We start from the raw sequence: 27,036 nt of genomic DNA, 5'->3' as shown, positions 1-27,036 counted from the left end.
TATTACTGCACTTTTTGTTGACTAAAGCAAAATCCCTTTTATTGTTCTAAAGCCTGTCCTTTACTTTATTTTTTCCCAAAACATTATCTTGTTTTATTATGTACCAGTAAATATCATGCCATTGGGTTTTTGAGGGTTTTTTTTTTTGGGGGGGGGGGCCAAATCATAAAATAATCTCTTTCATCTCAGACTGGCAAATGTATTGAATATAGTCACTGGAAACAAAAGTTCCAAGTGAGTCTGCTTGGTGTTGCGGTGAAAGCCCTTCTGCTCCAAGGCAAACTTTGAACAGAACCAACAGGTGCAGCTGATACGAGGTGCATGGGAGGGAAAGTTTAACACGTAGACCCTTGATTTGTTATTAGGTGTTGAAAGTGGTAAAACATTAATAATTTAAATGCGAATGAATAATTGCGGTCGGTAAATAGAAAATACAAGGAAGACGATCTATCGCCAAAACAAATTGGAGGAGCAATGCCATATTGCATAATTGGCATTTAATAATTCATCTTTTTATTATTGTTTTTGACTATAATTCCTTAGCATTATTATGTGTAGGTAAGGCATGAAATGCAAATTCCTCACCAGCTGATGCTGTTGATTCGCTGCGCCACGGTACCTGGCACAGATCTCAACTCTCTCTTTATTTTCAGGGATGGAAGAAGCCAGTCTGTGCCTTGGAGTGTCCTCGGCGGCGCCGGAAGCTGAGCCCCACCTGAGCGGTCCTGTCCTCAACGGCCAGTATGCCATGAGTCAGAAGTTGCACCAGATCACCTCCCAGCTCAGCCATGCCTTCCCCGAGCTGCATCCCCGGCCCAATCCGGAAGAGAAGGCCCCCGCGCCCCTGGACGAGAAGGCCCACGTGCCCATGAGTGGCCAGCCCATGGGCAGTCAGATGGCGCTCCTGGCCAACCAGCTGGGCAGGGACGTCGACACCAGCCTCAACGGGCGGGTGGACCTGCAGCAGTTCCTCAATGGGCAGAACCTGGGCATCATGTCCCAGATGAGCGACATCGAGGACGATGCCCGCAAAAACCGCAAGTACCCGTGCCCCCTGTGCGGCAAGCGTTTCCGCTTCAACAGCATCCTCTCCCTGCACATGCGCACTCACACGGGCGAGAAGCCCTTCAAGTGCCCCTACTGCGACCACCGGGCGGCGCAGAAGGGCAACCTCAAGATTCACCTGCGGACCCACAAGCTGGGCAACCTGGGTAAGGGGCGCGGGCGGGTGCGCGAGGAGAACCGCCTGCTGCACGAGCTGGAGGAGAGGGCCATCCTGCGGGACAAGCAGATGAAGAGCAGCCTGCTGCAGCCGCGGCCGGACCTGAAGCCCCTGGCGCACGCGCAGCAGACGCCGCTGGCCGCCTGCAACCTGGCCCCGCCCGCCAACCACAGCGTGCCCGACGTGGCCAACCCGGTGCCCTCGCCCAAGCCGGCCAGCGTGCAGGAGGACGCGGTGGTCCCGGCCGCCGGCTTCCGCTGCACCTTCTGCAAGGGCAAGTTCAAGAAGCGCGAGGAGCTGGACCGCCACATCCGCATCCTGCACAAGCCCTACAAGTGCACGCTGTGCGACTTCGCGGCCTCGCAGGAGGAGGAGCTCATCAGCCACGTAGAGAAGGCTCACATCACTGCTGAGTCGGCCCAGGGCCAGGGCCCCAACGGCGGCGGCGAGCAGTCGGCCAACGAGTTCCGCTGCGAGGTGTGTGGGCAGGTGTTCAGCCAGGCGTGGTTCCTGAAGGGCCACATGCGGAAGCACAAAGACTCCTTCGAGCACTGCTGCCAGATCTGCGGCCGGCGCTTCAAAGAGCCCTGGTTCCTGAAGAACCACATGAAGGTCCACCTCAACAAGCTGTCGGTGAAGAACAAGTCCCCCAGTGACCCGGAGGTGCCCGTGCCCATGGGCGGCATGTCCCAGGAGGCCCACGCCAACCTGTACTCCAGGTACCTCTCCTGTCTGCAGAGCGGCTTCATGGCCCCGGACAAAGCCGGCCTGAGTGAGCCCGGCCAGCTCTACGGCAAAGGGGAGCTGCCCGTGAAGGAGAGGGAGGTCTTGGGGAAGCTGCTGTCCCCTATCTCCAGCATGGCCCACGGGGTCCCCGAGGGCGACAAGCACTCCCTCCTGGGATGCCTCAACCTCGTGCCGCCGCTGAAGTCCAGCTGCATCGAGCGGTTGCAGGCGGCTGCCAAAGCTGCCGAGATGGACCCCGTGAACAGCTACCAGGCTTGGCAGCTCATGGCCAGGGGCATGGCCATGGAACATGGCTTCTTGTCTAAAGAGCATCAGCTACAGCGCAACCACGAAGACACTTTGGCAAACGCCGGAGTTATGTTTGATAAGGAGAAGCGGGAGTACGTGTTAGTGGGAGCAGATGGCTCCAAGCAGAAAATGCCTGCTGATTTGGTTCACAGCACTAAAGTGGGCAATCAGAGAGACCTGCCAAATAAGCTCGACCCTTTAGAAGGCAGTCGGGATTTTTTGTCACATGGGCTGAACCAGGCTCTCGAATACAACCTGCAGGGTCCCGGGAACATGAAGGAGAAGCCCACCGAGTGCCCCGACTGCGGCCGGGTGTTCCGCACCTACCACCAGGTGGTCGTGCACTCCCGCGTCCACAAGCGGGACCGCAAGGGCGACGAGGACGGGCTGCACGTGGGCCTGGACGAGCGGCGCGGCTCGGGCAGTGACCAGGAGTCCCAGTCGGTGAGCCGCTCCACCACGCCGGGCTCCTCCAACGTCACCGAGGAGAGTGGGGCCGGCGGGGGGCTGTCCCAGACCGGGAGTGCCCAGGAGGACAGCCCGCACCCCTCCTCGCCGTCCTCCTCAGGTAGGCTGCCAGGGAAGACGGGGGACGAGCAGCTGGGATGAGGGCCCACCCTGTCCAGGGGGTCTGGCTCTACCCCGGCCTCTGGGGGAAGGGCCTTTGCTGCTCTTCCAAGTCAGTCCTGAGCTCACTCTGGCTTGATAGCGAGTGTGGACCTTGCCCTTCTGGCCCACCTCAAGGGGAGACTAGCTTTTCAAGCCTTTGGCCTTCCCTTGAGCACTGGCTACTGGGAGAGAAAGTTGATCCTACTGTGTGGTAGAGATGGCCAGTTGGTACATTTGCCAACAGGCATAGCCTGTCCTCCCCCAGGCAGGTCTCTGCCCAGCCCCCTTATCTGCCCCGACCCCCATCTGCCATCACCTTGTCTCTGGAACCCAGGAGCTGGTGTTTTTGGCTCCATCCACGGATGTGAAGGTGTAAGTTCAGACCTTCGCCGTCTTTCCCCCTGAGTATATTCCCACAGTGGTCTCATTTGGGCACCCCACTCTCCCTCCCTAGACCAAACCTGTCTCCTGTCTCCTTCCGAAATGACAGCGTGGCTCACCTGTCGGGCCCCTGTAACCTGAAGAACCACACCACTCTCGTCTGATGGTTAAGAAAAGCACAGAGGTTTGAAACACAGATGCATGACTGCGTGTCTTAAATTGTACTGTTACACGGGCGATACAGCTTTGGGGTCTAAAATAGCAAAGCAGAAAATCTGTCATCAAAATGTCTGTGAAACGCTGAAGCTTCCTGGCCCGCTTTGGGGGAAAAAAAAACCCAAAATCAACAACAACAAAAAAAGCCGCACTAGCCTAAGATAGCTAAATTATAATCGCTACCTAACAGCAGGTAAGCTTGCTGCCTCCATCCCTTTTCAAAGTCCCTTTCTAATGGATGGTAAATTGAAAGTTATATCTCTAGCCCTTTATAAAGAAAGCATCTCGCTAATACTGTAATCATTCTGCAGCCTAACAACAGAGGAAATCATGCCATAACAAATACCCTGTTACTAATGGCAACATTGATTTCTGCAATCAGCCATTAAGTCTAGAAAATGAAAGACAGTTTGAGGCACCTCAAGGCACTGCATTGCTCACTGTTCAAGGCGTGGCGGCACTCTGTTGAGGGTCATTTTGGTAAAGTTTTTTCCTCCTTTTTGCTTTTTTCCCTTCTGGGTTTCAGTAAATGGTTCAGTATTGGAAGCAGTTCACTGCTATGGTTATTAAGTAGATGCTGGTTTAGTTTTGTTTGCTACTGTCCATGCTTCGGTATACCCTTCTTCTAGGACAAAATTAGTATTAAAATAAAGTGAAAGTCTGCTGGCTTATTACAAACCAGTAAAGAATTGTTAACACACATAAATCTGAACTGCACATTCCAGGGATTCCGATAGCACTTAATGCTGCTGCTTAAATACCCATGAAACACACTGTCTGCTCCTGGAGTCCTAGACTCATTTGCGATTTATTTCTGGTGAGGCACTCTGGAAGAGTCCGACCAGGAACGTGAGCTGCCACGGAGGGGTGAGGCTGCGCCACACAGAGTGACCGCTGCGAAGAACGTATGAGATGCAAGGGAAGGGTGTTCAAGTTTTGCGGCCTGACAGAGGAAACTCCATAAAAATAGATTTCCCGTGCAGAGGCAGCACGGGCTGTCAGGAGGGCAATTTCTCAATGGCAGGAGGGATGATTTCCACCCTCCTATGAAGAGGGTCCCCTGTCCTGGGGTGTGTCATCTCACTGTTTTATGGAATGGGGGGCCTTGAAGGGGCAGAAAGCAGAAGGCAAACTGGCTCCCCTAAGTTTTTGGAGTGACGTGGAGTTAACACTGACAGATTTTCATCCCTCTCCCAGACCTGCTGAAACGAAGAGGTCTCAGCAGAATATTCCGGCACCAAATGTTCGGCTTTATTAATGACGTGTTTACCATGTTTTTCCCACCTTCTGGCCAAGTGATAGCCTCATGCTATTCTATCTCTGTAGTTTCCATATCTGTAAATACTCCGTTGAAAAACCCCATTTTGCTTAAAAGGACCAACCCGGCTTACAACTCAAAGAATTATTCTTGAGTTGTGGTTATCTTCTAGCTTTTATTTCCCCTCACTGAAGTATTTTACAATTGTGAATACTGATTCTTTCATTTCTGGTTGACTTCTTTGTTTTCTTCATATTCAAATTAGACCCTTTCATAATTTTCTGACTAAGTGGGAAAATTGATGGCATACCAATACGCAGCCCAAATCAGCCGCACGCCTGAAGCATTCAGGTTGTCCTGGGATTAGGACCCTTAACCCGATCTAGTTAGTCTTCCTTCTGATTTCTAACAAGTACGACTTGTGTAAAGTGCGATTAAAATAAGCATTTAAATAAAAATCTTTACACAATAGGCATTTTATTATTACCTGTTAGAGAGAAACCTGCAAGGTGAAGGAGGAAGAAAATCTTTAAGCCCTTAAGTAAAGAAAGAAGTACTTATTAAGGCTTCTATTAAGCAATAACCACAAAACACGGTTTTACAAATTTCTCAGACTGCATAACAATGTCGCAAAACTCAATTTGCATCACTTGATTCTTGTTTTGTTGAAAACTGGGTCAGTAGGGCCTGAGAAACTATTTTTTCAGATCTTAACCAGTGAATTCTTCTTTATAAATCGCTGCTCTTAACATGATAGTAGTTCTGAATTCATCATAAAAAACCTTTTTACAGAGAGCCTCTTAGAACAGATCTCCAGAAGAAGGCTTACAATGAGTGGCAGAGACGTCCTTTGTTATCTGATGTAATTCTTTGCAAAGGAGGATTGGGAACGGAGTGGCTGTTTAAAAATGTCTTGCCCAGACCGAGACGAAGAAGGGGTCAAGTTTGCAATCAAACAGTTATTGCCGAGATGGGCGACTGTCACTGGCTAGGCTAATATGGGATGCAGCTGTTTGTTATGTGAGCAAAAGAATGTTTGATTCAGTGAACATGTGAAAATGATTCCAGTGAACCAGAAAATGTGTTTGTTCTTGGGCTCTCCAAACTGCTGAGAACCAAGCTGAAGATCAACCGCGAAAACTAGGACCTCTGACAAATTGAGAGGTCATATTTTCTAACAGAAAATGGACAAAACTAGTCACACGGATCACTTCCCCATCGTTCCCCTTTGTTTTATTTTGTTGTTGTTGTTGTTGTTGTTGTTGTTGATTTGACTTACCAATAATTTCACACCATCGTAGATGTCATTTCTGCCTCCATGTACCACGCACAAGGAAACTATTTGGAAAGCAGCAGCTTATAAATTTTACTCTTTTATGACATTTAGAAAGCGGGGCGGCTGTTTTGACGCTCCCTCATTTTCTGGCTCGCATGCAGATGCTCCTATGGCATTAATCTCGGCATCTCTCCCCAAAACCTCGTCTAAGACTGTGCTCAGATTGGAGCTTTGCTCTGAGCCAGAAGACGACCAAAGTTCTGTTTCTTTGGATTTTGCCTTGGAAATCACGCTCGGAATAATTAAAACTTAATGTACTAAGAAACGATACTGTTCATTATATCCAACAGGGCATTTACCTTCTGCATTCCCCATAATTTTGGAGAGGGGCTAATTGAAGTGTTGATGGTGGGAAAGGGGTAATTGAATGCGTTGACCCTCTGTTCATTAAATAAAGTCGGCTAAGTTATGTGATCAATGGAAAGCCAGGGAGAGATGCAAAGATGAAAATATCGTTAACCCCTACTACTTCTGGTATAATATTTTGAGATGGTCAGAGATTATTTGATCAGCTGGGCTGGGAGCCTTGTGGGGTCCTCTTTTGTTGGCTGAGCCACATTCCTGAAATGCTGGGTCTCCATCCTGTGTAGGCCCATTGACCACAGCATCAAAGGCCTTTATCCGGGGCTCCCTTGCATTTAGTGATATGATAGATTTTCTTTCTTTTCCACCCCTTTTTCTGATGCGGCTCCTCCCTGCCCCCATTCCTGATAACCGCTGCCTGCTGCACACAAACAAATCGAGGCACCCCAAAGAAGGGGGGGAACAAAAAAGAAAAAGAAAAAATTTAAGTCTGAGGATTAAGATCTTCATTTTTTTTTTTTTTGCTTGTGCATTCCAATTGTTCTTAAAATATTTGGCAATGTCAATTAGTAACTGAGCAGAGTTAGCTGATGAACACAATTTTCCAGTAGACTGAGCACCCTATTGTTGCCGAGCGAACAGCAGATTTCTGAGGTCATTATCATTCGCTGGTTGCTTGGCCCAGCTGCTTCCTGCTGCAAAAGCCAAACTTTATACTGGAGCTCGGGGATGGCGTGCAGCAACAGGGGGCTGGGAGGGGGAAGAGGGGAGCTGGCTGCAGAGCCGAAGACAGTCATTATCAGCAGAGGAAACAGAAAGTAAAAGTTTCCAGGCAATTCCAGGAAAACTGCCCTATCAGGCTTCTTCCTCCTGTTCCTCTCCAAACACCTTCAGCTTCCAGGCAGGGAATTTAGAGGACCAGGGGACGCCCCGTGGGCATTGTGGCAACTAATCTCTTTGCAGAGCAGAACTTTGGAAAACAATAATCCCATTTACAAATTTACTTAAAAATTGTTAACCCAATCCGAGGCATGTGAGTGATTCCTCTTAGAGAGGCTGCTTCGTTTTTTATTAAAAACAGAAAAAGAAAAAAAAAAAAAAACCACCAAGTCCTTTTTAAAAGATGAAATTACTTTCTTGAAATTAGCAAACTCGAAGATGACAAACAGGGAACATTATGTCATTTTCCAGAGGGACCTTTGGAGCAAATAATAGTCTGAAATTCCTTGTAAAATCAAATTTAGTGTGGAAGGCTCCCCCTGCCCTTTCCAGCTTCCCTTTCCCCCCCCCGCCCCCTCTCTCCCCTACCCCCTAGTTTGGGAGCTGGTTCAGTGAGATGAAAAGCTGCACTTTTTTAAAGCTCAGCTGTTAAAACTGAGCGCCATATGCAGCCCTTCCATCCCCGACGTGGAAGCGTGTGCAGGCGGCCGCCGTGTTTGTGGAGATTTACGGAGGCTCCGCTGTGTGTGCCTAAGCTGTCCCCGGGCAGGCGCCAGGGGCCCCTTCCTGCCGGCGGGATGACGTCCCCCACCTGGCCTAATGTACTGGCCAGACCTGGGCTGACTCACGCACGAGTGAGGTGTCCGATGGGGCAAAGGTCAGAGGGCCCGGTGGCCTCCCTCTGGTCTCTCACCTTGCTGCTGGGTCTGGGGATGGCGTGCCGGAGCGGTGGTAAAGTAGACCTCAGGTGCTGATTCAGATCATTCTCCTCCTCATCTAGCAGCCGGACGCCTACCAGCAGCTCCTTTTTATAAACTTCCCATTCACTGCGTGCACTTTGATTATCTTATGTCCAGAAGCAATTATTTGGGAACACTCAGTACCACTCTGGGGCTTTTCCTGTCTGTGTCACCCCCTTGCATGTAGCTATAAATCCCACTTCCACAGGGCTGCCCGATGGCGCTGTCACTTAGCATTTCAGAAAGAGAGAAATTGTACTGGCTCTAAAAGTCTTCCAATTGGGAGTGTGATATAAAAGATGTGTGACATAAAATCCCAGAAGCAAAGCCTCCTGGACGGGCCTGTAGATTCCCAGGAGGGACACCGTTTTGTGCGGGAGGGATTCAATTTTTGGTCGCAGGGCCAATCAAAACCCTGCCCTTGTTTGGCCCGCTGCCTCACCTCGCCCACCCTCATGGTGGGGCACCGCGCTGCCGGGGTCCCCTCGAGTGCTCAGAGGGGTGTGGTGCTCCTGTCCAGAGAGCCCTGAGAAGCCTGAAATGCTCATGGCACCCCCCTTCTGTGCACATGTTAACTCGACGAATGGACATGTGTATGTAAATCTAAATTTAATGGTAATAAGAAAAACACAGATTAGCTAAGGCCAGGTTACAATGAGGCAAAGAATTAAGCAGTCAGTGTTCAATATAGAGCATGAAGCACTAGCTGCATAATTCCCGTTAATTGGAATGGAAGTTTCCGGGCTTGGGTTCTGGCCACCACCTTGAGTATGTTGGGGCTGGAACTAGCGGTTTGCTTTACAGACAGCTACGTGTGGCCAAAAGCAGGCAGGTATCGTGAGATTCTAGGAGCCACCTTTTCCCACTCTCTCGCTGTGCCTTTAGGTACTTGGGAATGTACGTCTGTGGAGTTAGCCTCTGTTTGGGAGAAGCTTGAGGATCTCCTCTTCACCCAAACCCCTCCCCCTCCAGGTCCCTCATATTTGACTCCCCTCTCTGGCATGAAGCTGGTTTATAAGAAGCACACTCCCGAGAGGGTAAGGTTTCCTTGCCTTACACCTCGACCACTTCCCATCTCTGCCCTCCTTGGAGAGAAGATTCTGGAAGGTGGCCCTGATGTCTCAGGAGGGTGGAGTCAAGGCCAAGCTTCTACAAGTCTCCCACCGGGATGCTGGGGGGGTCACGAGGTGGAGAGCAGAGGGAATCGTGGGGAGAGAGCAGCGTGGGGAGCATTCTGAGCCTGTGAGGGTCAGAGGAGGAGTGAGCAGTTAACTCCTTTAACTGCTGAGCTGTTTGGGAGCGTTGGTGGTAGGGGAGGAGAAACACCTGCAGAGATCAGGAGATTGGATTTGTGCAGACAGCCCAAATTCGTGATGACTGGGCTAGGACCTTTGCCATCTGTGCCCCTTGGGCCTGCTTGCTGCCTTTCTGCGTTCCTCTCTCCCTCTGCCCCCCCCCCCCCCCGTCCTCTGTCGGCATCTGAAAGGCTCCTCCCTCCACTTTTGCACCCTGGGCCAACCCGCTGAGGAAGGAGGAGGGGTGCAGAGAGGAAAGAGGCTCTCCAGCAGGGTAGCAGGGTGTGGGGCAGGTGGTAGGGGCTCTCTCTTCTCCCCAGAAAGTGAGCCTCGCAGCAGCTTGAAAGGAGCCGCGGGTCCCCCTTGCCTCTTCCTGGCAGGACGGGACTACGGCAACATTTACTTAAGCTGTGGAGTTTGGCACCGCTGCCGCCGGGCACCATCTGGAAAGCCCTTCTCAGAAAGCCGCGGACCCTCCCAAAAGAGCTCAGGGGAGCAGGACTTGGGCAGAGCTTTGGGGCTTTTCTGCTCAGGCAGAACCTGAGCCTGGAGGCACCTGAGCTGGGTGTCGGGGCCGGGGATCCTCTGGAAGCCGCATACGTAGGTAGTGAACACAGGTCTCTCTTTGGCCGGCTCGTGGCTATTTTCTGCCGGGCCGGGTAAGTCCAAGCCAGATCTGGTTTAACTGTTCTTTGTCGGGAGTGCACTTGACTTCCTGGGGTTGTGTTTCCATTTATTTATTTTGTATTGTGTTCTGCTTACCGTTTTCACCTGCGTCCTGGTATGTCGTGGGTACGAAGGTGTGGAGCCAGCCAAGACTGTTCTGGTTAGTTACTGATACAAGTCTGATGTAACAGGTCTTGTTAACATCATGCGAGAAATGAGTGTGGTGCCTCTCAACGGTCCTGGGGAGACGGGACCCAGAATTCGGAGGCTTGGCTTGTGACAAACAGGGCCAAGCTAAGCACAGAGATTTGCCACCATCCTATTCTCTGATCCACATCTTCAAAAAGGCTGCAGAGCCCCAAAACAGTGCGTGTCTGAACACTCCCTCCGGCTACCTGATGGGTGGGCCGAGGCACAAAAGCTGCCGTGCCGAACGCCAGGGAGACGGTCCCGGTGGGATTCGTGTGCTCACGTTTGTTTCTTTTTCCCACCCAAGCAAAGCTGTCCAGGGCCCGGCTTCTGGTGGGCCCCGTCTCCTTGTTGCTGCGAGCCTTGGGGTTTGGTATGACATGTGGCATGTGTGTGAGAGAAGTGTGAGGCACAGCACAAGCTGACTCCTTGGCTGGGCTGCCCACTGCACCGCGTGGGGGTCCGGCCAACCCTTCTCGGGGGTACTCAGCCAGGTGCTGGCAGGAGGAAGTGGGTGGAGCGGGGCTGGGCTTTCAGCACCCGGTCACTTGCTTCCAAAGGCTGGGCTCAGTTTTCCATTTCTCCTGGGAGGCAGAGTACACCTTTGGGAAACTTTCACATGTTTTACTCTGTGCCGTGGGTTCAGAACATTCTACAGAGGAATTCATCCTTTCTCTGGTGGGAAAGGACGGAATTGGACTGGAATGCAGGTGGCCACCAGTTTCGTCTTTTTGTCTGACATCGGCTCCAAAGCCATTTGATGTATGACGAAACAGGACCCCACCACCGAAGCTCTCTTCTCTTCATTAAAGTAATGCCCCGGAGCTCTTAACTCAGTGGTTGTCATCCATGGTTTCTGGAGACCCTCAGTTGTCTTCAATCATCTTGAGAGGCATTTTGGAATATTTCCAACTTGCTTATGTTTGGTTCAACATCAAATGTACGCAGCGCGTGTTTCCTTGAAGGCCGAGTCAGACGTGTTTCTCTCCATTGCTAAATATATTCTGTTGAATTCATTGCTAAAATAGGTGTTTTAATTTTTTTTTAAGTAATTTGCCCTGAAAAAGTGAAGCGACTCTTCTCAAAGCTGTGGTGTGAAATAAAATAATTGGTACTGTAGGAGACACCTTGGTGGGGCTGTGTCCTTCTCATCTGGGGCCTGACTGCTCCGAAGAATCCCTTCTGGGTGACCTTCAAACCCTTTCCACCTGGCGTCCTCCAAGAGGGGCGCTTCCTGCCTTCTTTGTTGTTTTTGTGGTTGTCCAATGGCAGTTTTATCATTGTACTCCTCTTAGGCATTTAGAAAATATGGATACATAAAAATAAAAATAACATTTAAGTATGTATGCTCACCGCCACTCAGATAATTAGCGCATCCTCTTCCAGTCCCTTTTCTGGGCTTCAAGATGTGTTTAGCAAAAAAGGATTATACGGCACCTAATTGTATGCGCCATAGTTGCTGCTTAAATATATGCCATATTTTTGTTGTCACTGAAGATTCTACACAAGGGTCAGCGGACTTTTTCTGTACAGGCCCAGATAATACCTATTATAGGTGTTGCAGGCCATGTGGTCTCTATTTTAATGACTCAGTTCTACCATAAATTGAAGTACATGATGAACTTCCAGTGAAACTTTATTTATTTATTTTTTTTAATGTTTATTTATTTTTAAGAGGCAGAGAGACAGAGAGTAAGCAGGGGAAGCTCAGAGAGAGAAGACACAGAATCTGAAGCAGGCTCCAGGCTCTGAGCTGACAGCACAGAGCCCAACATGGGGCTCGAACTCATGAACTGCGAGATCATGACTTGAGCTGAAGTTGGCCGCTTAACCGACTGAACCACCAGGTGCCCCCCAGTAAAACTTTATTTACAAAAACAAGTGACAGGTGGATTTGGACCATGGCTATTCTTTGCAGACTCCTGTTCTACAGTAATATCTAGGCTTTATTTTTTTTTTAAGCTTCACACAAGTACATGTTCTTTTTATTATGTTTATTTATTTTGAGAGAGCGAGAGAGCATGAGTGTGGGTAGAGGAGGGGCAGAGAGGGAGAGAGAGAATCGCAAGCAGGCTCCGCACTGTCAGTGCAGAGCCTGATATGGGTCTTAAACTCACGAACTTTGAGATCATGACCCGAAGCTAAGTCAAGAGTCGGACGCTTAAGCAACAGAGCTACCCAGGTGCCCCTCACACAAGTAATATCTTCTTTAAGAAAAAGATAGCAATACAGAGAAGCAAAGGAAAAAAGGTCTACATCTGTAGAATGGTGTAGCCAGTCCCCTAACTGCAGAGCATCATATGACTTGCTTCCATTTTTTCCCCTGCACCTAAATCTTTCTGATCATCAGCACAATTATTTTCTTAGTGAGACTTCAGGAAGTGGACTCTCCAGTCACAGGTCGGCAACCCTGAGGCCGCCAGACGTATATTACGGGGTGCTTCATCTTGAGGCCACTCTTCCAGTGCTGCAGTTTTTCCATGAGCAAGCTCGGCCTATGGTTATACTGAAATCTTTCTCCCTGGGGCTAGGCAGTTCACTACACTGAGACTTATTAGTTCGTAAAATGCTCATTTGTCCTTTCATTAATTTATTTATTCACTCAAGGACAAGATGCTTATTAAGTAGGTTCTGAACCAACTGATGTGCCAGGTACTGGGGATGCAAAGATGGGGAGAGATACTTCTGGGCATCTGGAGGCCCAGAGCCCAGGGGGCCTGGGCATGTCCTTAAACAGAGAGAGGGAGATGCACAGGAGGACCCATCCCACGGCCTGGAGGAGCAGCAACTCACCTGACACCCACATTTGCTCCCGAGGGACCTGGAAAGGTAAAGGTAGCTTCTCTGTCACCCGAGTGACTCCTTTAGCAGTCCACTTTGTCCCTCTGCACTATCTGGCCAATCCGACGACTTCTGGGGGAAGCAGACACCTGGCTCAGTCCCGAGTCTGGCTGTGAACTAGAGTTGGAATCACTCTCTTGCTGCAAGAGAGGCCCCATGGGGAAGTCCAGCTGGCGCTTTTGAGGAAGCTCCCCCCCACAGTGGGGTGGGGGGAGGCGGCAGGAGGGAACCTGGGGAGGGAATTGACAGCTTTGCAGTGGTGCTGGGTAGCCCACTACACTCCCCAGGTGGCCTGGAGCAGAAATGGGTCACCAGGGAGGGACAGGATGGTAAAGGGGAGCAGGAAGTAAGGGGCAGGTTCCTGGCTCCGCCTGATGGGCTCTGATGTGCCCTGGGTGGGTGAGGGGCACAAGTCAGACATCCGTGTGTGCAGCCTCCCACGGGACCCTGCACACAGAGCACGTGAGAACACGTAAGACCCCTGCTGGAAAGAGTTTTACCCAAACTCCCCTGACTTCAGAGCCATCCATACCTGCCCCACAGGGGGTCAGGTGAGTCATGAGGGGGGGCTCTACCCACTCATACGTCCACAGTCCTTCTTTGTCAGCCTGAGAACCGGATCATGGGCCCTGTAGATGGAGCCGCTTTTCTTTTATGGGTAGTGGGACATGAACACACACCCACAATGAGAACTCGGGGAGCAGTTTCTTCCAGGACACATCTAGCCTCAGTTGCCCTTTATTTTCTGTGAATGAAACATGATAAGTGTAGCTATTAACCCAGAGACAGATGTGTCTTCTAATGTTTAAGGAACGGCTCAGGGCAGAGCACGCACACTTCAGCGAGGAGCTGCCCCCCGTGCCCCCAGGTCTTCAGCTGAATCTCGACCATGCCGCTGGGCTGTCTGTGCAGCTCATTCCTCTTCCCTGGGCCTGGGCATTTTCATCCACATGGCTGGGGTGCGGTGGGGAAGTCTAGAAGGCTCCAAGACCCCCTTCATCTCCTGTCCCATCCCTTCCCAAACCTTTCCATGGCCCAAGAGTAACTTCCAAGCCTGTCATCTCCTGATCCCTGAGCTGAGAACTCAGGGAGTTCACAGGGTCCGAGGATTTCATGGATTTCTTGGTGATGTTTGCGTCTGAGCCTCGAGCAGATGGCAGGGCCACATCATCCCTGCGGGGCCAGAGGGCCTGGTGAGACCCACTTATATTTCCTTTCCCATGGGCCACCTTCCCATTTGTTGTTTCTGTCAGAGGGCTGCACGCCGTGGAGACAGAGCTTGGTGGCCAGGGTAGGGGGGCACCACCAGGGACCCTCACCCAGTGCGGCTGAAGGCTGGCTCTTCCGTTCCTACAGGCTAACCTCTCGGTGGTCACAGTGAATGGCTCGTGTGCTGGCCCTTAGGAGCTGTGTGGCCCAGCCAGGGCTGCTTAGCCTCTCTGTGCCTCCGTGTCCATAGGTCATTTGTCATTCTATACAAGGCCTAGCAGAGTCCCTGGTGCAAGGCAGTGCTCAATAAATGTGGCCTGTGACTAGAATTATTTCTGCACTATACAATACAAAACAGGTGGGTACAAAATTAGAAACTTGGCCAGTTGTTGGAAGTCACACACCACCAAAGGGCTGGCCCAAGGGGGTTAGCGTCACAGGGTTAGACTGGCATTTGCCTGCATCTCCAGTGAAACAGTGGGATCAATTGGATTTGGGACCCTTATGAAGCAGGAGCTGACATTGTCTTGGGAAGGCAGTTCCCCTCCTTCATGGCGACCACTACTACCAAGAGGTCCATTCTCTGCCCACTTTTCTCTTGTACTGTGTAGCCACAAATGAATCCCAATTCAAACTGACTCCACAACTGTAACTACAAAGATTCAGTGGTTCAAGTCACTGAAAGGTCTGGGGAAAGGTCTGACTCTAAGTGATGCAGATTTAGCAAATGATGTCCCCAAGATTTCTTCTCCTCATAGTAGCAAAAAGGCTGCCACAGCTGACACCTCACATCCCCACCCCGTCAATTAAAGGAGCATGCTCTTCTGGAGCCCCAGCAACTATCCCCTTGTGTTTTGTTATGTCTTACTGTGTCATCATGCCCATTTCTGAATCAGTCACCGTGGCCAGGGCCATGGCACATACCACCTGGCTTATGTCAAGCAGGGCTCATCTTTGGGTGGGACGGGGGAGAGTGTGCTCTCATCCAGCCCAGTTGCTGTGAATCAGAAAGACGAATTTTTCCCAAAGAGATTTGGATGAAGGAGGCATGGAGCCCGAGCAAAAAAACTGTCCAAAATGTCACCGCTCCAAGGTCCTGCCAGCAGCGGAAAGATTTGCTTTCTTGTTCAGGACATCTAAAGTGATGTCTCAGCCTCCTGAGCAAGGTGGCCTAGGGTCTATCCAGGTCTGCCCCACCGGGTCGTTCAGGGAGGAGGGCTAGTTCCTTATTTTCTCCATGCATCCATTTCTGTTTCTTTTCTCTTTCTGTGCTGTGGAGCGTCATGTTAGCCTGGAAATGACAACAGCTGCCACCAAAGTCAACCGACATGTCTTCCCCTATGTCCGCTGGGTTGTCCAGGGCCGTGTCCTGGGTGCATCCATTGAGGGGTGGGACCCACAAGGAGGAGAAGGTGTGATTTCCTGCTCCGGAGGAGAAAATGGTGTGACTTTGGGGAATGGCGCAGCCAGCAGAGAGCTGGAGAGCACAGGGCCCCAGCAGTTACCTGCACAGACTGTGGCACGGTGTGCAGGGCATGGTCTGCCTTCTCAGACCAAGGGAGCAGTCTGGTTGTCAGCTTCCACCCCTCCCCCTCAGCAGCCTCCTCCCCTGGTGGAAACATGGCAATGACCAAAATCGTGCACTTGTCTTGGGTGTGAAAGGACACAGTGGAGATGAAAACTGCATGTATGTGGGGGTGGGGCCATCCCAGGGGCCAGGCAGTTAGCCCCACTCCCAGGCCGAGCAGAGGGAGCCTTTACACCAGCGTAGGGCCCTGCTTTCTGGGCTGTACAGGCAGACAGCAGAGGGCTCCACAGAAGACATGGCCAGGAACTGGCTGTCCCAGGGCCTACAGTCTGGCCAGGGAGAGAGTGCCATCAGATGAGTAAACTGAGGCATGGGGAGACTGTACTCCGTGAGAGAGGCAGAAAGTGGCAGAGCTGGGATCGAAGCCTACATCTGTCTGGACTCTTGCCATTTAATACCACCATTGGGTTGTGCAGGGAATGGGATGAATGTGGCTGAGAGCAGAGGCCCTGCCCACCAGTGGCATCCCCAGCTCCACACTGGCCAAGGCCAGTTCTGCTACATCAGCTTCTGGTTAACCCAGGATTTTCTCCTTCCCTCTGCCCAGTGCTTGCTCTATCCCACCAAGGACTGACCAGGGTGCACCCTGAGTTCCACACTTCCACTTGATCCCCCAAGCCTGTGGTCATAGATACCCCTGCCAACCCCAGCTCAAGGTCACGTGCACCATAGCTCACAGGTATCTTGAGAACAGGTCTCTAGGGTGCCCTTAGTGGCCCAAGATGGGGAGAATGAGGGCCTGGGAACATGTCCCGGTAGATGGGGACTTGGTTTGGACTTGGCAGATCTGGTTCTCGGCCCTGTGGGAGCTGGCCTGGGTCTGAGTTTCCACAGTCCTTCCAACGCTGAGTCTGTTAGCATCGTTTCCAGGCCGTCCTTTGCAGGCTGGCATCGGAAGGCAGTCCCGTCTGGGTGGTGGGACAGAGAACGCAGGCAGAGGTTCACTAGTGGCGCTGCCCAGCCCTGGCCAGTGGATGTGCCCACAGATCTCTACCCAGAAGGGGGCTCTCTCCCGCCCCTCTCCTTTCGTGAAGAGAAGAGGGGGAAGTCCCCCACTGGCAGATGAACAGAAGAGAAGGGGAGGTCTCTAATCCTGCTCCCTCTGAGGTGTAAATTAGGAAGACAGAATTCTCATCTAGGAAGCCTTTCAGAGGAGGGGCTGCGCAGTCCTTTGTTGTTGCGCCTCGTGGTACCAAAAGCTGAACCAAGTGGCCACTTCACACTGGCCGTGCCACGCAGAATGCTACGAGCTCTAGCTCTGCCCTAGACCCATGGCGGTGCTTCTGGGGAAGGGCCCAGGCTCAGCTGGGGCTGAGTCTGCCATCATGGGTGGGGAAGGGAGGGTGAGCGGGTCCACATTGCCCATGGCTGCTGGGAAAGGGGCATTCGTTGGGACTGTGTGCCTTTGTGCTAAGGGGCTTGTGTATTTGAATGCCTGTTGTGTGTGCTGGTGTGAGAACAGGCATGCTGTCCTGGGCTGGCGTTACTGTGTGGATGCCTGCAAGCTGCCTTACTCATTGGATGTAGGTTGCTGAGGGGGCGTGAGTTGCTATGAGTTTGCATGGCTGTGCATAAGTGTATGTTGGATGTCTTGGGCTATGGATGTATTGGTACATGAGTGGATGTGCATGCATTGATGTGTGTATGAGTGGGGGTGGGTTGGGCTATGAATATCAGCAAGTGTGTGTGGATATTGGGGTGTGCACTAGAATGTCATTTGGGGATCTGCAAATATGTTGGAGTGGCTGTGTGGTTTTGGGGAGTGTGTATGTGTGCATTGACACATGTTAGTAAAGGATGTGTCGAGGTGTATACAGTGGTATGTGTTGTATATGTTGTGTGGTCGTGTGCGTGTGTGTATAACGGTGTGTGTTTGTGTGGGGATGTGTGTGTCTGCAGGAGTTTGCGTGTGTCGGTCTGGGTGTGGGGTTGTGCGTTGTGTGGATAAGGATGTGTATGGTGGGTAGCGTGATGGGGCATGCCACAAGGCTGTTACCAACTATTATGCAGGGTTGTTGGCCTTCCCAAAGCATTGTGGCCCTTCCATGTCCTTGCAGGAAGAGAAGTTGGGTTCTGAGCCCAGCTCCACCCTCTTTACTAGAACCTCAGAACATTGCTAATAGGGTCCCCCTGCCTTTGCTGGCTCAGCCTCAGAAACTCTGGCTCCTTAAATGCAACCTGGCAAACATGGGGTGGGAGGGTCTTGTCTTCCAGCATCTCACAACCAGGCCCTTGTAGCCTCAAGCTGCTTGTGGAAGATGCTGGGGATTGAGGGTGGGGTCCCATCCAGGGAGCCTCCGTTCTGGAGCTCAGCCAGCTGTGTATCTGGAGTAGGAGCAGAAGCCCCCGAGGGCTGCTGCATTCTTCTCACAACCCTAGCAGAGAGCACCGATACAGCAGGTGGTCAGGGAATGCTGGGCCACTTACACAAAACAAAATGCAAAGCTCTTTTCCAGAACAACGAACACTTGCCCAGGAGCCAACCAGGGCTCAGTTCTTCCCATCACTCTTCCTCTAGGTACTAATGAACCTAAGATCCCAGCGCAGAGCCTGGCAACATAGACCCGCAGTGGGGTCACTATGAGCCAGTTGAACCTCCCTCTGCCAGGAAAGGGAGGACCTGAGCTCCGGATCAGAGGGCTTTCCACTGACCTCTGCATGGACATGGTATAGCATCCCCTTTTCCTGAAATACAAAGCCATCTTCTAGCCATTCCATAAGTTCAGAAAGAAAGAAAATATCAGGGGACTGTATGTGGTGGGTCAGGGCAGCCGTGAGTTTGGTGAAAGTCTGTCTAGAAGTCACACAGAGCCATGAGTCCACGGGTCACCTCTGCCCAGCTCCTGCCACAAGTGTGTGAAAAAGAGTGCTTTGGAGTCAGCTGTCCTTTCTTGCTTGACAGTTGAGGAAGTGCTACTACCTGTGAGGTATGAGCCCTGGTGAGCGGAGCGTGGTGGGCTGCAGGAGACGGTGGGGCAAGGAGCGGTAGAGGAGGAGGGCATCCGTGAGGGAAAGGAGGCTCCTCTGCACGAGGCTCATGTCTGAGCTCCTTAACAGGGAAAGCAAGGCCGCAGGAAATTTGGATGGAACATACCAGAACCCCTGAGGGCTTAAGGACCCTAGAGGACGGGAACTCCTGCTAAAAACTGGGGCTGTCAGGGATGGCGGGGTGAGGAGTGATGTTGGCCCAGGTGTTGGGGTAGTCATTCAAATGATTCACCCACATCCTGTCCATGTTTGCAACTCTCCAGGAACTTCCCACTGCCATGTGGGACAAAACCCATGGCCAGTCAGGCCTCATAATCGCCCACTGCATCCTCTCTCACTCGCTGAGGCCCCGTTATCTTCTCTTTGCTCTCAGCCCCATAGAGCCAGCCCCACCGGTGGCCTTTGCCTGGTCTGTCGTCTCTCAGACATGCTCGTGACACAGAGTGTCACAGGCTGGTTGCGTGTCATCATCCAGACCTCACCTCAAGAGTGGCGTCCTCCAGGGGCCTTTCCATGCCACGCGGTAGGGTCCATCCTTGGGCCAGCCTCTCTTTGAAAGCGTTATTCTGTATTTTCATCTTTGAGCCCCTTGGGAAGCGTTGTGTCCACCGTTTGCTGATTTGTGTACTCCCTGCTTCTATTCAGTCACATGCTTCCTTGTGGGCTTGTTCTTCCCCCGGTGCACGCTCCGTGCGAGCGGGGCCTCTGCGTACTTTGGTGCTACGTGGCCTGTGCTCACAACAGTGCCTGGACATGGCAGAAGCTTGCAAAAACTCTGGTAAAATACTTGTAACAGTAAAGTTACCGTCATAACCTTTTTTTTTTTTTTTTTTTAATTTGAGAGAGTGAAAGCAAGAGTGAGTAGAGGAGAGGGGCAGAGGGAGAGAGAGGGAGAATCCCAAGCAGGCTCTGCACTCAGTGCACAGCCTGAAGCAGGGCTCAATCCCACAACCCTGGGATCATGACCTGAGCCAAAATCAGAAGTGGAATGCTCAACCAACAGAGCCATCCAGACGCCTCCTTAACCACTTTTAAGTGAGTGGTCGGTGGTGTTAACTACAGTCACACTTGTGCAGCCATCACCGCCATCCATGCGAAGAACTGGCACGCTGTGCCCACTCATTGGTAATTCCCTGTCCCCTTCTCTCCCCCCCACCCCCTTTTACCTACTGTGTCTGTGACTGGCTTGTTTCACTTACCCCAGTGTCGTCAAGATTTATCCTTTCTAAGGCTGCAAATAGTCCATGATGTGGTTAGAATGCATTTTGTTTCTCCTATCACCTGTCTCCTGGCACTAGCAACTTCTGGCTGGTTTGATAACCACTTTTGAATAAATGAGTGAAGGTGGGGGGCATGTCCTGCACCTCTTCTTGAACCTGCCTGAGGAGAAGACTTGGTAACCCATTGTATCCAGTGCCAGCCACTCTCCAGAAGCCAGCTGGGTCTCAGCAAAGCACGTGTGTTGGGGTCTGGGACTTGGCCACCGAGACACTGAGCATTTTTGCTAGAGAGTTTCTGGAGGGGGGATGGGAGTCAGCTTCTGGTCGGACTTTGGGCCACTGGGAGGGCCGCCATGTGCCTTGAGGAGCCATAGTTCTTTCCCCGGGGGCAGGAACATGGCCGCCATGTCAGAACCTCATTTCTTAATCTTGTGGAGGGAGTTGTGTCCATAGCATGTGTGGGGTGGCTGGTGTTGTGTGTGTGTGTGTGTGTGTGTGTGTGTGTGTGTGAGCCAGCACTGCACCCTGGGGCAGGGCAGGAGTGGGGCAGGTCCTGGCCCCTGGGGCTGACACCAGGAGGGAGTGGGCAGAGCAGGTCAGCAGCACTCCATGGCGATGCTGAACTGTGCACGGCCAGTGTGTACGCTTTCCATTGGAGCACGGAATTCCAGAAAACAATCCCTTGTGTCCTGTATGTTTCACTGGGAGTTACATTCTCCTCACAGCTTGCCCCGTGCCTTTTAGAAATAGGATCCCTTTCTTGGGTCAGTGCTGAAGTCAGGGCAAAGATGAGGACTCAACAGTTCAGTTTGAGTGCGGGAGATGCGGTTAACGGGGTGGGGGGGGGGCGGTTGGGAGCATGCCATGCAACTGGAAGGGGAAGGGTGTAGGGAAGGACCCAGGCACTCCGTGTGCATGCTGGCCTCCTGGCTGCCAGCAGACTTGGTCAGATCATCCGGGGAGCATCGTAAGTGGCTGCTTATATGTGCACCATGGCTTGCTTACAACCCAGGCATGGGCTGGGGTGCCAGAAAACACACATCCCCCTTCTCTACTCAGGGAGTCATAGCCTGGGCAGGATAAGCCTCAAGGCCCATCTTGTCTTGGGGTCAGCTTGAGTGATGTGGATCCAACAGGGTTTGTGAAGGCTTCTTGATGGAGGTGGTAGTGATGGAGAGGCACCTGCAAGATGGCTGGTGAAGTTGGTCTTGATGGGGGAGCTGGTGCGTGGGAGGGAGGCAGTGGGGTAGAGTGTGGCTCCGGAGGTCCTGGGCACCTGTGCCGGCCTGCAGCCTGGGCAGGGACAAGTGTCGAATGCTCAGATCAGCAAAGAAGGAGGTGGTGGAGGACGGCTTGGCTTGGTGTGAAGGTTCAAGGGTACCCAGGCAGAATTTCATTCTTTCTGCTCTCGATGGAAGGAGACACCAGATGAGTGTCATTACCGCTGTCCCATAAAGGTGAATTTTCTCCAGGCATCCTGGGGATTTCTCCCTACCTTGGTACCTGGACAGCCAAGATGCCATGAGTCAGGGCCATGGGTGGGCAGCTGCAGACCCCCTTCCTGCAGTGGGTGCTGCCTCCTATATCAGTCTATTTGGGCTACAATAAAAATGCCATAGATTAGTATATAAACAACAGAGATTCCCCTCCCCCAGTTCAGGAGGCCGGGAAGTCCATGATCAAGGCAGATTCCCTGTATTATAAGGGCCAACTTCCTGGTTAATAAGGGACTGTCTTCTCACTGTGACCTCACATGGGGGAAAGCAGAGGGAACTCTCTGGGTCCTTTTTATAAGGACACTAATTCCATTCATGAGGGCTCCACCCCCATGACCTATGCACCTCCCAAAATCTCCACCCCTCCAAATACCAATGTATTGGGGCTTAGGATTTCAACACAGGAATTTTATGGAGACACAAATATTCAGTCTATACACCTCTTCACTGTCCCCCCAAAAGCAGTGTTGTTGATCAGGTTCTCTAAACATAAACAGACCAGAAAAGAAAATGACAGGAAACTGCAGCATGCTGTGAGCTATATCAGACCTCTCTTTGTCCAGGAGTCTACAGGTAAAATTAGAGTCCTTCTCTTCAGAGGGGAGCAAACCATTTGAACTTTACAAGCCAGCGTACCTAGACACTTCCCCATTTCTGAGGTCACCAATAACCGGTGGCTGATGGAAACAAGTCTGAAAGAGGGATGTCTGGCAAGGTTTAGATCATGAAATGCAGCCATGGACAGATGTCTCCATTCCATACTCCATGCCCTGTCCCTCCAGGGGTGCCCGTCTGGCTCACAGCTTCCATGACCTGCTTCGGGACCACCCAGGACTCCAGAGACCGACAGCGGCTGCCTGGGAATCTGAACGCAGGTTACAGGGGGAACTGCATGAATTCTGCCTTCTCAGGCTGTCCCTGACCGGCCCACATCTTCCCCGCATGCTATATATGGCAAGAAGCCCAATATTTAGCTGACAGGGAAGGAGCCAGACAATTCAACAGCACCCCCATGGTCTCCAGGGGGGAGAATGTAACTAAAAAAAGTATTGTATGAATTATTTTTTTAAGTTTATTTACTTATTTTGAGAGAGAGAGAGCATGCGCATCAGTAGGGGAGGGGCAAAGAGGGAGGGAAACAGAGGATCTGAAGTGGGCTCTGCACTGAGAATAGAGAGTCTGATGTGGAGCTTGAACTCACCAACTGCAAGATCATCACCTGAGCCAAAGTTGGACATTTAATGGACTGAGCCACCCAAGCGCCCCAAGTTAAATTTATTTTTAAAGTATATTTTTCTTTCATGCTGACCCCACAACCTCTTCCAGGGTGAGCAGTGGATGGGGGATCTAGTGGGCAGTACAAGTCACAGAGAGGAAGTAGGGGCTTCCTGTGTGCACCCACAGCCTTCCCCCTTCCTGGCCCTTTGGAACTACAATCCTTTCAGCTGCACTTTTTTTGGGGGAGGGTAGTAAACTTTTTATTTTAGAATAGTGTTAGATTTATAGAAAAGGGCCGAGGATAATACAGAGTGTCGAGTCTCATGTTGTTAATATTGCTAGGGCACATTTGTCACAAGGAATGAGTCAATACTGATTGATACATTATCATTGAAGTCCATACTTTATTCAGATTTCCTCAGTTTTTACCTGATGTCCTTATCTGTTCCAGGATCTCATTCAAGATACCACATTGCATTTAGTTTCTTTTTAATAGAACTTGATTTTTTTGGAGCCATTTTTGGTTCACAGCAACATTGAGGGAGAAGCACAGAGTCCCCCCACACCGCTGTACCCCCACCCCCTCCCCACTGTTGACATCTAGTTGTCTGTCTCCTTAGGATCTCTTGACGGTGACCGGTTCCCAGACTTTCCTTGTTTTTGGTGACATGACAGTTATGAGGAGTCCTGGTCAGGTATTTTTTAGACCGTCTTTCAATTTGGGTTTATCTGAGGTTTCCCTCAGGGCTAGACTGGGGTTATGGGTCCTCAGGAGGAAGACCACAGAGGTAATGTGCTACCTGCATCATGTCATCTCAGGGGTCTGTCAACCCGATTTATCACTGTTGATGTTGACCTTGGCCACCTGTCTGAGGTTGTTTTTGGCATGTTTCTCCCCGGTAAAACCACACCCCTTTCAGTGAAATTTAGTTGGTGGGACCAGCCGCATAATTTGGGGTTCAGTACAAAATGAGAAGTTAGGACCCGTGGTTCAAAATTACTAAGAATTAAACATTAAATTAAAAAAAATTACTAAGAATTGCAAGAGAATGATCACAGAACGTGAAACCAAAGTCAGGGTCCTGTGTGCTGGCACCGACTGCATTCCTGTAAGCCAGCCTTGCCTGTGCCACTGCTGTCAGATTCCCCAGGTCCCCCCAGAGCCCCGCGTGCACAGGCATAGGAGCCCTGTGCTGGCGGTCATGGCTCCCTGGGCAGTTGAAGGGGGCAGCTGGCTAGGGAGGGTCAGAAGTACCCACAGCCACGTGGCAACACCAGTGCAGCCGAGCATGTTGGCACATCACAGGTGTCCGCGGAGGTCCTGCTGAGCCACCTGCCTGGGAACATGAAGAAGTCGACCTGAGCCCCCTGCGACAGAGAGAGAGAGAGAGAGAGAATGGTCAAGGATATGCGTGAGGCAGCAGTTAGTAGCAAACACAGCAACTCCATAATTTAAAAAAATGCGCTGCCTTTATTTTGGAGGTCGGGGGGTGACTTTCTCCATTTTCTCGCCCAGAGCATTGCTTTCTCCCTGGAAGATCTTAGAACATCTTATTTACAAAGTGCAAACTGAGCCTGTGTATGAGGGGCAACCCAGGGAGCTGGTTTGGAGGGGGGACACCTGGCGACGGCAGCCCCTCTCCTCTCCGCTCCCTCATTTGGAGCCGAGGGCGTCTCACTCCCTGGTCTCAGGTGCGTACCTGTGGAAGCACAGACCCCTCACAGCAGCCTCGGTGCGGCGATAAGAGCGTACAGCTGCCAAACGCCTTCTCCTTGCTGTTACTCACCCAGCTGTTTAGAGAAGGAGAGAGTATTTCTAATCAGCCATATGGCATGGAGTTTTATTTGCCGTGGTAAGTTAAAATGTACATTATTGGTCAGCATCTTGCATGCAAATTTTGACACTGCATTCCAGGCGTACCTGCGGAAGAGAGTGGTAGCGAGTGGGATGTGTGTAATTACACTGCATCGCAGGCTTGTAACATCGCCATTCCTAACTACGCCCGGTATCTCACTGCAGCGGCTGCCCGGGGATATTGCTGCACGCCTCCTGTAGCCAGAGAAAGATTATGTAAACATGGTGTGCGATCTCGAAAGTGAGTAATGAAGTTGAGTACTTGTTGCAAAAATTAATAAATGGCTGGTTTACACATGATGGAGGAGTCTCCTGTGTGAAAACGGAGTTGCCGGGCGTAGTGATGGATAAATGCACCTCCAGGCACAGGTGACTTGAAGACATGCATCCTTTTCTCTGTCGATATGATCAGGGGGACAATTCTAGCCTGTGCCCTAAACTCTCTACTTGACTAAAGTGAAATCGTCACAAATATATCTTTCTCCACTCTGTTGCATGTCAGAACCTTAACCCTTGCCTCAGAGGAGAGTATATAGAGACTCTGCAGTTTCTGGAATGGTCCATGCTGGCCCATGCCTCTCAACCTTTGCAGACACTCTTCCTTCATTCATGTCCATCAAGTATCTTAAGCACCTTACCATGTGTCCCAGGGCTATATCTCACTTCATGAGTTTATTTTGAGCCTCAGTTCAAGTGCCACGTTTTCTGAAGCGCTTTCTGTCCGTTCCTGCTTGCCTTGGCTAGTTAACCCCTTGCCCTTTGTGTCCATAGTTCCTTGATGGTGCTTATGCTTCTGTCACTGTTCGTCTCCTCCCACGAGGGGCACCCATGGAGTCAGACAGACTGGGGTCCAAATCGCAGTGCCACCAAGGACCAGCTTGAATGACCTTGAGCAAGAGACCTTTAGAGCCTCAAATGCCCCACCTGTAAAATGGGAGGCACTAGTTTGCAGTCTGTAAGGTGGTGAGGATTAGGTATGAGATCATGTATCTCGTGTGTAGTAGATGCTCATTAAATGTGTGTTAATGTGTGGATGGAGGAAGTGGGGCTTCTGTGGAGTCTGTCCGTCTGTAGCCTGGAGACAAGGAGGAGGGCACGTGGGAAAGAAGGCAGAGGCAGGACAAAGGTGATGTGTGGAAGCTGGCGAGGTGTGTCGGGGAACAGCTTCCCCATCTGGCTGGAAGTGTGTCAGCGACTGGAAGGGGAGTCTAGGGCCCGATGTGGAGAGCCTTGACACCAGGCCAGGACTTAATGTGGCAGGTGCTGGGTTCCTGGGCCGTGCGCGTGAGAAACGACTGAGGTCTGCAGCCTGGCTGTGCGGACGGCGTGTGGAGGGTTCCCTGTTGTCGCACGTGTCCTGGGTCCTCATGATCTTCCTGCCTTCTGATATCCGACCCCTTCCCAGACCTTTCTGGAGCTCCCGGGTCCCCGTCAGCAGCCTGGCCCAGGCCTGGGGAACTGCCGTCCTCCCGCCCTCCCCCTCCATCAGGGGGTCCAAGCGCCCACATGCTGCTGGGCGAGGATACCGCACAAAGCCCCTGAATCGGTGCGCTACAGCAGTTTGGGTTTTCTCTTACTGCTAACATTGATTACTATTAACTAAGGTTGATATTTACAATCAGAAGGAGTACAGGAGCAGATCATTTTTTATTAATCACTGTTCTAGAGTCATCATTAGTCATCATTATCAAAATATTGAGACAGTGGCCAGTGGCTGGGATTTTAAAACCAAGTGAGTGATTGAATTATATAGAGTCGGTGCTTTCTGTCATCTCTCTTTCCTGGTTCTCCCTGTTGTCCCCCAATCCCCCAAACTGGTCTCCACCTCCTGCCATTGACTCTCTTCTTCTCCCCACTCCCTCTTATGCCTTCCTTCCCTCCCTCCCTTTCTCCCTTTCTTTCTTTCCTTTGCCATAAATGATACCATCTTGAGATTCTGCAACTTGCTTTTTCCTTTCAGTGATATGGCTTAAGGAGATCTTACGTCATGATTTGAGCTCTGGCTCACTCCTTTGCATGCCCACGCAGTATGAAGTATGACCATGGGATTGGACTTGTTTATTTTTATAGTCAGTTCCCAACTGGGGAACATTTAAGTTATTCCCCTCCCCCTTTCTTCCTCTTGTCGCCATAGCCGGTGACATGGCGGGGATCCTCTGTGCATCTCTGGGAGCACCATGTGAGAGCAGCCTCCAGGGCAGGTGTGGAGAAGGGGACTTGCTGCGGCCCCCAGGTTCCCAGAACCTCCTCACCTTATCCCTGAACGTCAGTCAGACCAAACCCCACCTGGGTCTCTGGAATGGCCCAGCACTTGGCTGTGCTTACAGAGGTGTTCCTCCCCACCTGGAATGCCTTCTCCCCACCTGGCCATGTTCGAATCCTGCCTGTATCTTAGCACTGGAGCTGTGACTGCCCCCCACACTGTCTGCTTC

The 27,036-nt window shown here is 51.4% G+C and overlaps 1 protein-coding gene across 2 annotated transcripts in view; it reads left to right on the top strand.

Annotated features, from left to right (window-relative positions):
* Positions 1-655: 655 nt before the first annotated feature.
* Positions 656-27,036, top strand: part of ZNF536 (zinc finger protein 536) — a 239,952-nt gene continuing 213,571 nt past the window's right edge. For both annotated transcript variants that reach the window (XM_039231888.1, XM_039231889.1), the window contains exon 1: positions 656-2,825. In XM_039231888.1, coding sequence (XP_039087819.1) covers positions 656-2,825 — 2,170 coding nt within the window. The remainder of the gene's footprint in view (positions 2,826-27,036) is intronic.

The sequence above is a fragment of the Hyaena hyaena genome, unplaced genomic scaffold (genome assembly GCF_003009895.1).
Source record: "Hyaena hyaena isolate Hyena2069 unplaced genomic scaffold, ASM300989v1 scaffold_61, whole genome shotgun sequence".
Lineage (NCBI taxonomy): Eukaryota > Metazoa > Chordata > Mammalia > Carnivora > Hyaenidae > Hyaena > Hyaena hyaena.
The sequence above is the reverse complement of the archived record's forward strand: the minus strand, read 5'-3'. Positions and strand labels throughout refer to the sequence as shown.